Raw genomic sequence first — 16,741 nt, 5'->3', positions numbered from 1 at the left:
AAATTTCGCCGAAAAGTGGTCGAAAACTGATAACCGAACTGGACGAATATCGGGGTTCCACTGTACTTAATATATAAAATATGCACACCTATTATTGTGTCTACTATAGTATATTCAGAACCCTCCACTCAAACTTATAGAGAGCTTCAACAGAACAAACAGGCATAACACAAGGCACAATATATGTACTTTTTGACATCCCTCATGTCAGTTTCACACTATAATAATAATAATAATTTATTTTGACATGATACATAGTTGTACAAAGGAATATAATACATAGCTGAGTGCACATGCCAAAAGCCCCTTGTATGCAGAGCATTTCGAGCAAACTTAAAATTAACGTAATATTAATTAGGCTATAACAGATTAAATGGTCATTAGGTGAGTTACAGTAAGTACAAGAGAATTGAGTACAGGTGCACATTCCTTTATCCGAAACTCTTGGGACCTGTGTTACTTCGAATTTTAGACCTTTTCGAATTTCAGAATGATACTCAACGCTGCCACATGGTGGCGTAACCGTAACCCAGCACAGAGATGACTGATCCTCCACACTCCATGAAAAAGCTTCGATTTTTGGAACTTTTCAAATTTCAGAATTTTGGATAAAGAGATGCGGACCGGTATTAATAGGTAATGCTATATGGCTTCATTAGGTCTAGTAGAGAAGTTTAGTAGTGAATAATTACACTTTTGAATTATTTTATAAAAACTACAGTATTACAATAAAACAACTCAAACAATTTACAATATGAAGTACAATTGAGTACGTATTTAAAATATGAATATTACAATTTTGAAGCATTACAGTTTTACAATAGAACAATTTAAACAATTTACAATCTGAAGTATTACAATTTAGTATTCAAGACAATGAAACTTGAATATCCTGATTTTGAAGTAATGAGTCCATGGTTGAGCAATCTAAAGCACAATATTCAGTATTGAAACAGACATCATTGGTACTTCTTTGTGTTGCTTTTGAGTAAATGGTTGGTATTAAGTACGGCTTGTCTGGTTAATTTTGGGTGATGAGGAGATCTCTAAGTATGGCCTTAAATTGATTTGCAGGCAGGGGTCCTTTAGTGTGTTCTGGTAATAAATTCCAGATCTTCGGGCCCTTTACGTGCATAGCATTTCTGCAGAGGGAGAGAGAGACACAAGGGATATCGAAAAGTGATTTGTGTCTTGTATTATGGTTGTGTGTTCTGTTGTAGTTAGCAAGTAGAAGTTTGAGAGGAGGGTTTATATTTGAGTGTTGTGTTCTGTGCATGTAGTAGGTACAATAATAAGTGTGGATGTTTTGTATAATAAGTTAAGACTCTCGAAAAGCGGAGGAGTATGCTGTCGATTACAGGAGTTTGTTATCAATTGCACTGCTGTTTTTTGTAGGGATATTAAAAGCTTAACCCTTTCAGGGTCCAGAGGCCAAATTTCAAGGTGTGCACCAGGGTCCAAGAATTTAAAAAAAAAAAATTTTGTTATTTTTTTCTTATGAAATGGTAAAGAATCTTTTTCTGAAGGTAATAAAACAAAAAGTACAAAATTTGATTGAAAATTGACCAAATTATGCTCTTGCGAATTTTGATGTGTCAGCAATATTTACGCATCAGCAATTTTGTCGACTTTGACTTCCATTTTAGGCCAATTACATTATTCCAGTCGACCAAATTCTTAGCTGTTTCACTAGTACTACTTCTATTCTATCGACTGAGCACAAGAAATCTCCAAGTCAACTGTTCCAACTACAAAATAAAGTGATTGGAAATTGGTAATTTGGCCAATTTAAAACAGAGTTCAAAATATTCCAGTTTTAAAATAGGGTCCAGAATAAACAATGCAGGCATTCCTGGCACTAAACTAACATTTCCTCTGTTCATTAGTTATGTTTTCAGACTTTACAAATGAATTCCATTTTGATTTTTTATTCACATAATGAATTTTTATCCAAACCAAAAAATAGAATATTTACTGTTATGCAATATTGCAATAACTATAAATAATATCACCACATTTGTGAATGTATATTAGACCCACCAGCTGGCATGTATTTGATGTGTGAGGTCATTTGTTTACTCTTGAACACCAGCAAAAATTTAACAATTCTGCTACTTTGAGCTCAGTTTCAAGCCATTTCCAGCACTAAAATCAATCAAAATCATCTCTATTTCTGTAATATATCTTCCATTCTATCAAATGAGACCAGGAAATCACAAATACAACTATAAAAAACATACGAAAAAACACTACAAATTCGTTGTTTTAATCAAAAATTACGGTTTTAGTTTTTTCTCTCATTATGCACTGTGTGCTGCAGGATTTGTTTTATGTCATGCACACATACCACATAGATGTATTCTCTCATATCTAGGCCCAAATATGCCGCTCACAGCTTATCAGAGTGAGCTGAGCTCATGGCGTAGATCTACGGTTTGGACCATTAACTCAAAGCAGTAGAACTACGGCACGGACCCTGAAAGGGTTAAGGTGATTTGCAGTGGTTTAGCCCCATGCACAAATATCATAGGTGAGGTAAGGATAGATGAGCGAGTGGTATAGTGCAAGAAGAGCTGATCGGGGTTCATAGTACCATATCTTTGAGAGGATGCCTACTGTTTTGGAGACTTTCTTGGATATTTGCTGTATGTGCATTTGGAATTTGAGAGTGCAGTCTAGGTGGAGACCTAGAAATTTGCCCTCTGTGTGTCTAGAAATCCAAAAATGCAATGCACATAAAGGGCCCAAAGATCTGGAACTCTTTGCCTGAAACAGAAAGAGGTCCCCTGCCCACTAATCAATTTAGGAGTATACTCAAAAATTATCTCGTCTCTCACTCAATAACACCCATACACACACTATGCTAAACTCTAACCAACATTTGTAATTTATCACTCTTCACCTTTCTAGACTTAAGAAGTCTTTAAGTATTAGGTTAAGTCTGCCCGAAATGCCTCGGCATAATAGTGGCTTTCTTTGTATCAATCAAGTTATGAAATGTAAACACATATTGTAACCTTAACAAAGAAATAAAATTTAATTTGATTTGATTGATTTGATATGTGAAAAAAGGTTTGTAATTTGAAAAGTGCTTTGAGCTGAGGGATCACTCAACAGCAATAGTAACAAACATAGCACTCATAAGATCTGTGGTAAAAGCTATACAACAAAGATACATAGAAAACTATTGGAACATGCAAATAATAGTGATCTATGTAACTGCTCACAGAGTGGCATTAAATCTGAATATTAAAGTCCATAGAGTTAGTTCATATGTGGCAACTTTATAAGTATTTGTAAATGACAGGTGTATTTGTTCAGTGTGTATGAAGGAAGGCAGACACTTGTTTGATGTATTTGAAGGAAGCCAAGGTAGACCAAATTTTTAAGCAAACCATCCAAAAAAGGAAAACAATACACAAAATAAAAAGCTTGCATGCAAAGCTTGAAATGATAATGTTGTTCTCCTCACCCCATCTTCTAAACTTCCCCAAGCTTCCTCCTCCTCCCATCCATCTGCACCAACTATGTCATCCTCAGCAGCAGCCAAAGTGTGAGAGACTGTAACACACTTATCAACAGCACTGTTCTTCTTCACCTCTGGAGAGTCATTCTGAAAAACAAGGTTAAAAGAAAAATTACACAATGCAACATGCACTTTTATGGGCCAAAGTTTCATGTTGCTAAAGCTCTAGCAGAGTCGTAAGTCCTAATTAAAGCTTGTCCTACCATGTGTCTCTTACTGTTGGGAGATTGCACATTTGACTGACAAAAATTGTGATTTCAATGCTCAAATTTTAAGAAGGAATACAGCTTAAAGTATGTTGATCTGCAGCATAATTTTATCAGAGAATTTCATTACTTCCTAGGTAGTAGGTTGGTAGACAGCAGCCGCCCAGGGAGGTACAGTGGAACCCCGGTTCGCGATGCTATCGGTATCCGATAAATCCGGTAACCGATGCATTATATCACAGAAAATTTGCCTCGCTTCCCGATACAAAACCCGGTATGCGATGTGGTTCGTACGAGACGTGTCCATGTGTGGCCTGAGCTGCCCCATGTGTGCCAGTGTTTACAAGCCAGCCAGTGTGCGCGCATCTAAGGATACATTCGGTACATTCCATATTATCCATATTATCACTGTTTTTGGTGCCTGTTTTTGCAAAATAAGTCACCATGGGCCCCAAGAAAGCTCCCAGTGCCAACCCTTCGAGACCAAGGGTGCTAATGACCGTTGAAATGAAGAAAGAGATAATTGCAAAGTACGAAAGTGGAGTGCATGTGTCGGAGCTGGTCAGGTTGTATAGTAAACCCCAATCAACCATCTCTATTAAAGTGAGCAAGAAAACGGCAATCAAGGAAGCTGTTCTTGCAAAAGGTGCGAAACAGCGACCGCAAGTGTTAGAAAATGTTGAGAGACTGTTATTGGTGTGGATAAATGAAAAACAGATAGCAGGAGATAGCATCTCTCAAGCAATCATTTGTGAAAAGGCTAGGCAGTTGCATGACGATTTGGTAAAAAAATTGCCTGCCACTAGTGGTGATGTGAGTGAATTTAAGGCCAGCAAAGGTTGGTTTGAAAGATTTAAGAATAGTAGTGGTATATATAGTGTGATTAGACATGGTGAGGCTGCCAGTTATGTTGTGCGACAGAAGTCCAGTGACTCTCAACCTGATCCTAGTGGCATTAAAAGAAGAAGGGAAGTAACCCCAGAAAAGGACTTGCTACCTCAAGTCCTAATGGAAGGGGATTCCCCTTCTAAATGCTAACACCATCCACTCTCCCCTCCTCCCATCCCATCAATCATCACCAGATCTTCATTAAAGGTAAGTGTCAATTATTCTTTTGTTATTTATTGTTATTTATTGTTATTGTTGTTATTGTAATTACTATTCTATTGCATTAAACTTAATATTTCATGTGGTAAAAGCTTTTTTTTCATACTTTTGGGTGTCTTGCACGGATTAATTTGATTTCCATTATTTCTTATGGGGAAAATTGATTCGCTTTCCAATATTTTTGGTTTACGATGAGCTCTCAGGAACGGACTACTATCGCGAACCGGGGGTCCACTGTACTACCGTCCTGCCAAGCGAGTGTAAAACGAAAGCCTGTAATTGTTTTACATGATGGTAGGATTGCTGGTGTCTTTTTTCTGTCTCATAAACATGCAAGATTTCAGGTACGTCTTGCTACTTCTACTTACACTTAGGTCACACTACACATACATGTACAAGCATATATATATACACACCCCTCTGCGTTTTCTTCTATTTTCTTTCTAGTTCTTGATCTTGTTTATTTCCTCTTATCTCCATGGGGAAGTGGAACAGAATTCTTCCTCCGTAAGCCATGCGTGTTGTAAGAGATGACTAAAATGCCGGGAGCAAGGGGCTAGTAACCCCTTCTCCCGGATAAATTTCTAAATTTAAAAAGAGAAACTTCCGTTTTTCTTTTTGGGCCACCCTGCCTTGGTGGGATACAGCCGGTTCGTTGAAAAAAAATGTATGTGTAGTGTGACCAAAGTGTAAGTAGAAGTAACAAGACATACCTGAAATCTCGCATGTTTATGAGAGAGAAAAAGAGACACCAGTAATCCTATCATCATTTAAAAGATTTACAGGCTTTCATTTTACATTCATTTGGCAGGACGGTAGTACCTCCCTGGGTGGTTCCTGTATACCAACCTACTACCACAGGACAGTAGTACCTCCCTGGGTGGTTGCTGTCTACGAACCTACTACCACAGGACGGTAGTACCTCCCTTGGTGGTTGCTGTCTACCCATCTACTACCACAGGACAGTAGTACCTCTCTGGGTGGTTCCTGCCTACCAACCTACTACCACAGGATGGTAGTACCTCCCTGGGTGGTTCCTGTCTACCAACCTACTACCACAGGATGGTAGTACCTCCCTGGGTGGTTGTTGTCTACGAACCTACTACCACAGGATGGTAGTACCTCCCTGGGTGGTTGCTGTCTACCAACCTACTACCACAGGATGGTAGTACCTCCCTGGGTGGTTGTTGTCTACCAACCTACTACCACAGGATGGTAGTACCTCCCTGGGTGGTTGCTGTCTACCAACCTACTACCACAGGATGGTAGTACCTCCCTGGGTGGTTGTTGTCTACCAACCTACTACCACAGGATGGTAGTACCTCCCTGGGTGGTTGTTGTCTACCAACCTACTACCACAGGATGGTAGTACCTCCCTGGGTGGTTGTTGTCTACCAACCTACTACCACAGGATGGTAGTACCTCCCTGGGTGGTTGTTGTCTACCAACCTACTACCACGGGATGGTAGTACCTCCCTGGGTGGTTGCTGTCTACCAACCTACTACCACAGGATGGTAGTACCTCCCTGGGTGGTTGCTGTCTACCAACCTACTACCACAGGATGGTAGTACCTCCCTGGGTGGTTGTCTACCAACCTACTACCACAGGATTTTAGTACCTCCCTGGGTGGTTCCTGTCTACCAACCTACTACCACAGGATGGTAGTACCTCCCTGGGTGGTTGTTGTCTACCAACCTACTACCACAGGATGGTAGTACCTCCCTGGGTGGTTGTTGTCTACCAACCTACTACCACAGGATGGTGGTACCTCCCTGGGTGGTTGCTGTTTACCAACCTACTACCACAGGATGGTAGTACCTCCCTGGGTGGTTGTTGTCTACCAACCTACTACCACAGGATGGTAGTACCTCCCTGGGTGGTTGCTGTCTACCAACCTACTACCACAGGATGGTAGTACCTCCCTGGGTGGTTGTCTACCAACCTACTACCACAGGATGGTAGTACCTCCCTGGGTGGTTGTTGTCATCCAACCTACTACCACAGGATGGTAGTACCTCCCTGGGTGGTTGTTGTCTACCAACCTACTACCACAGGATGGTAGTACCTCCCTGGGTGGTTGTTGTCTACCAACCTACAACCACAGGATGGTAGTACCTCCCTGGGTGATTGTTGTCTACCAACTTACTGCCACAGGATGGTAGTACCTCCCTGGGTGGTTGTTGTCTACCAACCTACTACCACAGGATGGTAGTACCTCCCTGGGTGGTTGTTGTCTACCAACCTACTACCACAGGATGGTAGTACCTCCCTGGGTGGTTGTTGTCTACCAACCTACAACCACAGGATGGTAGTACCTCCCTGGGTGGTTGTTGTCTACCAACCTACTACCACAGGATGGTAGTACCTCCCTGGGTGGTTGTTGTCTACCAACCTACTACCACACGATGGTAGTACCTCCCTGGGTGGTTGTCTACCAACCTACTATGACAGGATGGTAGTACCTCCCTGGGTGGTTGTTGTCTACCAACCTACTACCACAGGATGGTAGTACCTCCCTGGGTGGTTGTTGTCTACCAACCTACTACCACAGGATGGTAGTACCTCCCTGGGTGGTTATTGTCTACCAACCTACTATGACAGGATGGTAGTACCTCCCTGGGTAGTTGTTGTCTACCAACCTACTACCACAGGATGGTAGTACCTCCCTGGGTGGTTGCTGTCTACCAACCTACTACCACAAGATGGTAGTACCTCCCTGGGTGGTTGTCTACCAACCTACTACCAAAGGATGGTAGTACCTCCCTGGGTAGTTGCTGTCTACCAACCTACTACCACAAGATGGTAGTACCTCCCTGGGTGGTTGTCTACCAACCTACTACCAAAGGATGGTAGTACCTCCCTGGGTAGTTGCTGTCTACCAACCTACTACCAGTAATGGAGACTTGCTAATTCATTATTTTAACCATTTTCCTTTCAAACAGAAAATTACTTAATGAAAGTAACAGTTTGCCTTTTGTGCCTTTTATGTTTTGTTTCCATATTGATCTCTTGTGAGGAACTCTGTCAAAAACCATCTTAAAGGTCTAGATGAATGCAATCTGCTGAGCTGTCTCATTATTTCACAGGTTCTGTGACTATCAAATTAACTTAACAGGAATTAAGAACCAAACTCTTTGCTAAAAAGAACTCCTTTCCAAGTGCAAAATCTCTTGGAAGCAGCAATATGTACCAATGGAGCAATTATCATTATATTTTCATGCTGCTTTAGCATTTTTTCAACACAGAAAAATATTTATTATTTCATACTGTTTAGTCTTATGTTGTTTTACCTGGCACTCACGTCTGAAGAGCCACTTCATGTGCAACAAAAACCATAATTAGTTTACTTTATCCTCAAGCTTGTCTCACTACTCTGCAACTTGTGTATGCAATAAAATCTCCTCAGGTATATATTATACATCTGTTAACAGACCTATTTGTACTAAGGCTGATTAAAAGAGCACCAAAGTTAAAGGTAAGTTCCATATCCACATTATTATTATAATAAAAAAAAAGGTGCTAAGCCACAAGGGCTATACAGTGCTGTCCATATCCACAAATTCACCATCCACAACCATCTTGTTGAACACATCCCTTATGGATTCCGAGACAGTACAGTGGTACCTAGGGATATGAACTTAATTTGTTCCAGAAGGCTGTTCTAGTGCTGATACCAAACAAATCTGTTCTTATAGGGAATAACGTAAATTAGATTAATCTGTTTCAGATTCCCAAAAATACACTTACAAAAGCACTTACATAAATACACTTACATAACTGTTCGACTTTTGAGCGGCTTGTGTACAGGCCCTGCGGAACTGCAGCCTCCCCTATTTTCACTCGATGTTATTGATAACATTCAATATAATAAGTCATTTTATCTTTAACTCTTTCTTTATACTTGTACATTATATAATCCTTAAGCTTAATGTCAGTAGCCATCCCCTAGTACATGAAAAAATTACAAAAATCCTTGTATGGAACTGTGCGCTTCACAGTTCCAGCGACTCAGTGTTTGGCTGTTGTGCGCATGCACACATGTCCGAGATAAGATGCTACACGCTAAGTAGAGACAGCAGCGTCACTGACGCAGTGCCGACCCTGTTTGTGCAAGTGTGGTGTTTCTTTCTGACTCAGCGGCACTTGTGCTTAAAAACCACGTACCATATTCTTGAATGTGATAAAGTGCATCCCCAAGAAATAAGTTCTGTGACTGTAAGTGAATTTCAACAGCTTAAGTTTTCACAGTTGTCTCTCCATGAGAAAGTTACAGTTAAGAAAAGAGGCTGTTCAACACCCAATATTCAAATATGTCAGCCAGGAATAAGCAACAACAAGAAGTATATATGCTTTTGTTTTGTTTTACACTATTAAAACAATGGCTAAAAATTTTCTGAAGCAGCACCTCCACTAATTTAGCTACGAGCCATCATTGATAGTACTCTGAAGTTACTATTCTTAGCCATAAATTTGAAAATATATATTTTTTTTTTCAACAAGTTGGCTGTCTCCCACCGAGGCAGGGTGACCCAAAAAAGAAAGAAAATCCCCAAAAAGAAAATACTTTCATCATTCAACACTTTCACCACACTCACACATTATCACTGTTTTTGCAGAGGTGCTCAGAATACAACAGTTTAGAAGCATATACGTATAAAGATACACAAATAGGCATAAAAACTATGAGACAATCTATTACATCACTGAAATTACCCCAGACTTCCATTTCGACGTCTCCCAGTCTTCGTAATCAGACTCATCATCATCATTAGATGCTTTAGTTGCAGTTCTGCTGGAGGCTCTGCTAAGATCTTGGGAAGGAGTGGTAGCCAGGCTGCTGGACTTGGTAGAGGGTGTCTCAGTGCTGGATGATGTGGACAGCTGGAGGAAAACATGCATCTTCTCAGTGACTTGTACATAACAGTTCATGTGACTGAAATAGTGTTACAGATATTTATTGCTATTTTTAGAAATACAAATATATCAAATGAATCTAAAAAGCAAATTAAAGAAAATAAATAAATGGCTAATGAATGATTAGGATATTACTGAAATCTATATTACTGGGGTAGTTGTTTACACCTGAAAACCACAGTAATGAGAATCTTTAACTAGCATAACTATTGTAATAATTTTAAAATGAAAAAGTATCATACTTTCGGCTGTTGCTTCTGCTGTTGCTGCGGCAGAGAGTTTGCACTTAGAGAACTCTTGTAGAATTTAGACGTGATAGCACCTACAGCCCATCCTGCCCAAGATGCTGGCTGTGAGCTGCCTGAACTGAAACTCTTCACTTCAGCCTCTGATGGGAGAACAAAATATGTTTGGAAACTAATTATCAAGTTTAGGAATGGTGTAGACTTCTCTATTTTCACAGAGATATTTGGAATACTAGACAAGCTAGTAGTGTGTAGTGCAATTATGTTGGTGAACATTAGTCATACTTCAAGAAACCATCCACATTACAATATGAAAGTTAATACCAAGAGAACTACTGCATTAAGAATCTATTAATGAATAATCTGAATATAAAAATTAAGTGCATATCTTATTCTTTCAACATAGTGGCCATATCCAACCAAAGCAGGGTGGCCCAAAAAGAAAAACAAAAGTTTCTATTTAACTTTAGTAATGTATACAGGAGAAGGGGCTACTAGCCCCTTGGCCCCCAGCATATCAGCATATTAGTCGCCTCTTACGATATGCATAGCTTACAGAGGAAGAATTCTGTTCCGTTCCACTTCCCAATGGAGATAAGAGGAAATAAATAAGAACGAGAACTAGTAAGACAATAGAAGAAAACCCAGAGGGGTGTGTATATATATGCTTATATATGCATGTTTAAGTGTGACCTATGTGTAAGTTGAAGTACAATGACATACCTGAAAGCTTGAATGTTTTTTATTATTTTTTATTATCACACGGGCCGATTCCCACCAAGGCAGGGTGGCCCGAAAAAGAAAAACTTTCACCATCATTCACTCCATCACTGTCTTGCCAGAAGGGTGCTTTACACTACAGTTTTTAAACTGCAACATTAACACCCCTCCTTCAGAGTGCAGACACTGTACTTCCCATCTCCAGGACTCAAGTCCGGCCTGCCAGTTTCCCTGAATCCCTTCATAAATGTTACTTTGCTCACACTCCAACAGCACGTCAAGTATTAAAAACCATTTGTCTCCATTCACTCCTATCAAACACACTCACGCATGCCTGCTGGAAGTCCAAGCCCCTCGCACACAAAACCTCCTTTACCCCCTCCCTCCAACCTTTCCTAGGCCGACCCCTACCCCGCCTTCCTTCCACTACAGACTGATACACTCTTGAAGATACTCTGTTTCGCCCCATTCTCTCTACATGTCCGAACCACCTCAACAACCCTTCCTCAGCCCTCTGGACAACAGTTTTGGTAATCCCGCACCTCCTCCTAACTTCCAAACTACGAATTCTCTGCATTATATTCACACCACACATTGCCCTCAGACATGACATCTCCACTGCCTCCAGTCTTCTCCTTGCTGCAACATTCATCACCCATGCTTCACACCCATATAAGAGCGTTGGTAAAACTATACTCTCATACATTCCCCTCTTTGCCTCCAAGGACAAAGTTCTTTGTCTCCACAGACTCCTAAGTGCACCACTCACCCTTTTCCCCTCATCAATTCTACGATTCACCTCATCTTTCATAGACCCATCTGCTGACACGTCCACTCCCAAGTATCTGAATACATTCACCTCCTCCATACTCTCTCCCTCCAATCTTGAATGTTTAAGTGAATATTTTTTTTTAACACATTGGCCGTTTCCCACCGAGGCAGGGTGACCCAAAAAGAAAGAAAAATACTTTCATCATCATTCACCATCACTCAAACAATCACTGTCTTTGCAGAGATGCTCAGATACAACAGTTTACAAGTCCCTCCATACTGCCAATATCCCAAACCCCTATTTAAAGTGCAGGCATTGTACTTCCCATTTCCAGGACTCACGTCCGGCTAACCAGTTTCCACGAATCCCTTCACAAAATATTACCCAGCTCACACTCCAACAGCTTGTTAGGTCCTACAACAATTCGTCTCCATTCACTCTTATCTAACATGCTCATGAATGCTTGCTGGAAGTCCAAGCCCCTCACCCACAAAACCTCCTTTACCCCCTCCCTCCAACCTTTTTGAGGACGACCCCTACACCACGTTCCTTCCCTTACAGATTTATACGCTCTCCAAGTCATTCTACTTTGATCCATTCTCTCTAAATGACCAAACCACCTCAACAACCCCTCTTCAGCCCTCTGACTAATACTTTTATTAACTCCACACCTCCTCCCAATTTCCACACTCCAAATTCTCTGCATAATATTTACACCACACAGTGCCCTTAGACACGACATCTGCACTGCCTCCAATTGCTTCCTTGCCGCAGCATTTACAACCCAAGCTTCACACCCAAATGAGTGTTGGTACCACTATACTTTCGTACATTCCTTTCTTTGCCTCCATGGACAACGTTTTTTTTTGTCTCCACAGATACCTCAATGCATCACTCGCCTTTTTTCTGTCATCAATTCTATGGTTAACCTCATCTTTCATAAATCCATCCACTGACAAATCAACTCCCAAATATCTGAAAACATTCACTTCTTCCTCACTCCCTCTCTTCAATGTGGTATCATTTTTTCTTTATTGAAATCGTTTGATACCCTCATCACCTTACTTTTTTATATGTTCACTTTCAACTTTCTACCTTTATACACTCTCCAAAACTCATCCACTAACCTTTGGAACTTCCAAGAACACAGTATCATCAGAAAGAAGTAATTGTGTCAACTCCCATTTTGTATTTGATTCCCCATAATTTAATCCCACCCTTCTCCCCAACACCCTAGCATTTACTTCTTTTACAACCCCATTTATAAATATATTAAGCAACCATGGTGACATTACACATCCCTGTCTAAGACCTACTTTTACTGGGAAGTAGTCTCCCTCTCTTCTACACACACTAACCTGAGCCTCACTATCTTCATAACTCTTTATAGCATTTAGTAACTTACCACCTATTCCATAAACTTGCAACATCTGCCACATTGCTCCCCTATCCACTCTATCAAATGCCTTTTCTAAATCCATAAATGCAATGAAAACTTCCCAACCTTTTTCTAAATCTTCTCTTTCTCTTAACGTACCAGCCATATCCCACCGAGGCGGGGTGGCCCAAAAGGAAAAACAAAAGTTTCTCCTTTCAAATTTAGTAATATATACAGAAGGGGTTACTAGCCCCTTGCTCACGGCATTTTAGTCGCCTCTTACGACACGCATGGCTTACGGAGGAAGAATTCTGTTCCACTTCCCCATGGAGATAAGAGGAAACAGACAAACACAAGAACTAGAAAGAAAATAGAAGAAAACCCAGAGGGGTATGTATATATATATGCTTGTACATGTGTAGTGTGACCAAGTGTAAGTAGAAGTAGCAAGACGTACCTGAAATCTTGCATATTTATGAGACTGACAAAAGACACCAGCAATCCTACCATCATGTAAAACAATTACAGGCTTTCGTTTTACACTCACTTGGCAGGACGGTGAGTGCAAAACGAAAGCCTGTAATTATTTTACATGATGGTAGGATTGCTGGTGTCCTTTTTTCTGTCTCATGAACATGCAAGATTTCAGGTGTGTCTTGCTACTTCTACTTACACTTAGGTCACACTACACATACATGTACAAGCACATATATACACACCCCTCTGGGTTTTTCCGATATATTTGCTGCCCCTCTAAAAAGTGCATATTTCTTTTCCTTCAACACACCGGCCGTATCCCACTGAGGCGGGGTGGCCCAAAAGGAAAAACGAAAGTTTCTCCATTTACATTTAGTAATATATAAAGGAGAAGGGGTTACTAGCCCCTTGCTCCCGGCATTTTAGTATCCTCTTACAACACGCATGGCTTACAGAGGAAGAATTCTGTTCCACTTCCCCATGGAAGTAAGAGGAAATAAACAAGAACAAGAACTAGAAAGAAAATAGTAGAAAACCCAGAGGGGTGTGTATATATATGCTTGTACATGTATGTGTAGTGTGACCTAAGTGTAAGTAGAAGTAGCAAGATGTACCTGAAATCTTGCATGTGTATGAGACAGAAAAAAAAGGCACCAGCAATCCTACCATCATGTAAAACAGTTACAAAAGTGCATATAAATAAACTAATTTATATGGCTAGATTAGTGTTTAAAATACCGAATGATGCAAAGTGAGAAACCACCTAGAAATAAAAAAGACAGGTAGGAGGTTAATCTGTACAATATTTCCAGTTTAACGAATGGCAAAAGTTGAGGTAGCAGTGAAACAGAACACAATTACCATTTAAAAAACATAAGATTCAGTACAAAAAGAAAAAGGTTAATCTTACCTATTTGCTCTCTGAGTGTTGGATCCTCTGAAACTTTTTCTAATTTGCTGAGAAATCCTTTTAAGACCCGGAAAACACAGTCTCGTACAGCTTTGTCTGGGTCTAATGTTAGCTGGCAAAGACTTGGCAGGATCCTGTGGAAGATATATAACATATTGCTCTTCCAGTTAAGTAGGAAATCATTGTTACCACAAATAAAATAAGTTCACCATTGCAGTCTTCAGCTAGTAGCATTGAAGTCTTAAGCCAGAAATGCTCTGCACAAACATGGGCTTTCTGCATGTAATCTAGTATCACCAATATCTGTATAATTATTGCATCATGTGGGAATAAAATTTGGCTTTGACTTTGACTTAGGATGCACACTATATCGGTGTCCCTTGCTCTCTGCTATAGATGCATTTCTGGCCCCATGGCACGTACGGTACAATCAACTCAATAAAATGTACAATAAAGGGATACATTCCAAGACCTTTTTAAATTCCATATTTCATAATGAATGTTTCTGATAAAGATACTAGATTATCACCCATGCACCAAGTGGTCAGATAAAAAAATGACTTAGGTCCATAAACAACTGTGAAATAATACAAACCAAAATTCAATCATAATACCTACACAATTAACAGAAAAAATACGAAAAAATCAACATTACTTATTTTTACCAAAGAAAGTTTGAGTACACAGATGGACACCGTACACTCGTATACAAAAAATAAACAACTGGTCAGAAAACAACTGAGAACAAATTAAATTCAAAATTCAATTACAATCTTCCTTCCTTTTACCCTCCCTCTACCACCAATCAACCAGCCTGTCTTTGTCTAGACCCAAGTACACATGTTATGAACCTGTTAGCCTTTTCATTGTCTAGACCCCTAAAAGGAAACTTGCTCTCAAAATCCAAAAATTAGAAGTAAAAAAAAATATCTGAAATGGTAGAGAATCTTTTTCCAAAGGTAATGACACCAAAAATAAAAAATTTGATGGAAAAAATACGGAATTACACAAGCACAAACTTTGTGGTCTCGGTGCAATTTACACACTGGCGATTTCACTCACTTTGAGTCCTATTTTAAGCCATTCCATTGTTCCATTTGACCAAATTATTTGCTATTTCACTAGTATGCTTTCCATTCAATCAAATGAGCACAAGAAACTGCCCATTCAACTATTTCAACTACCTATGGGGAACCTTTTTTCTGCCAACGGCCATTTGGATATTTATAACATCATTCGCAGGCCATACAAAATTATCAACTTAAAAATTAGCCTGCTATATTTAGTCAAATATTTAATTAACTTATGCCTAATATGATGGCTAGAACTGCTTCTCTTTGGTGAGGCACGTGATGTTAGCTGGTATTGATGTTGCTACTCGCAACTGCTTTTCCAGGTTTGTATCGGTCAGTCTGAAGCACAGTCAACTCTTTGCAATGGTAAGCTAAAAGGCATCTTCATAATTCTGCATACTTATTTGGATAATAGGTTTAGTATTTTTTCATTATACGTACAGTGTAAATCAGTATGAAGAAGTATTAATGTAAATTTATGTTGCTATGAGAAAAGCTCCTAGATTTATTGAATTTCAAGTCCCGCCTGCAATTGCCTTGGCGGGGCCAGACCAAATGATTACGCATGCCGTATAACGCCCACGGGCCGGACATTCCCCACCCCTGCTGTAATCAGAGCTTGGTAATTTGGCCAATTTCACACAAAATTAAAAAATATCAATTTAAAAGCAGAGTCCATAATATACAATGTGGACATTTATGGCCCTAAAACATATCCTCTGTTCATCAGCCCTGGCCCCAGGCCTCTCCTATATTACACTTGCTTTCTGTTTTAAATTCTTATTCACACAAAAATAGAGTGAAACATTGCCACATGTCACATTGCACCTAACATATTTATGTACTGTCAGTATACTCAACTGCAGGCCTGTCACAGTGTTTTAAGTGGATATTGGTTAGTATTCTTTTTCCTTTGTTTTCTCAGTTCAGAAGATTTATTTTATTTCTCAAATAATAGAATATAACCGGGAATGATTTGTTATGGTTTACGGCATCCCAATAATTGAATTAGACCTATTAAAATCCCATAAAACAGACTGGGGGATTGTAAAAGTGCCTTACCTGTCCTCAGGAATATTAGTAAAAATAAAATATTTTCAGCACTTTGAGTGCAATTTCAAACAACATCCAGTACTGAAACTAACCTAAATTATCTCTATTTTTGTAATATATCTTTCATCATATCAAATGATACCAAGAAACAGCCAAAAAAAACATCTGAGAAAACATCTCAGTCACTATTTTAAATCACCCACAAGGTGAGCTGAGCTCATGATGTAGATCTATGCAAGGGACCCTGGCCTCAATGACATAGTTTTTTTTACACACAAATCAATTTTCCAGACTAAGATATGCTCCACATAACAAGCGGCTTTCTATGTAGTAGTATGTCATTGATGTCAGCAAGGTCT

General features: G+C 39.6%; 1 protein-coding gene across 1 annotated transcript in view; it reads right to left on the bottom strand.

Moving 5' to 3' along the window:
* yata (N-terminal kinase-like protein yata) overlaps positions 1–16,741 on the bottom strand; it is an 84,169-nt gene that overhangs the window by 16,673 nt on the left and 50,755 nt on the right. The window contains exons 11-14 of the mRNA XM_070096532.1: positions 14,257–14,390; positions 9,997–10,142; positions 9,554–9,721; positions 3,473–3,613 (exon numbers count right to left, since the gene is read on the bottom strand). Coding sequence (XP_069952633.1) covers positions 3,473–3,613; positions 9,554–9,721; positions 9,997–10,142; positions 14,257–14,390 — 589 coding nt within the window. The remainder of the gene's footprint in view (positions 1–3,472; positions 3,614–9,553; positions 9,722–9,996; positions 10,143–14,256; positions 14,391–16,741) is intronic.

Source organism: Cherax quadricarinatus, chromosome 54 (assembly GCF_038502225.1).
Source record: "Cherax quadricarinatus isolate ZL_2023a chromosome 54, ASM3850222v1, whole genome shotgun sequence".
NCBI classification, from domain to species: Eukaryota; Metazoa; Arthropoda; class Malacostraca; order Decapoda; family Parastacidae; genus Cherax; species Cherax quadricarinatus.
The sequence above is the reverse complement of the archived record's forward strand: the minus strand, read 5'-3'. Positions and strand labels throughout refer to the sequence as shown.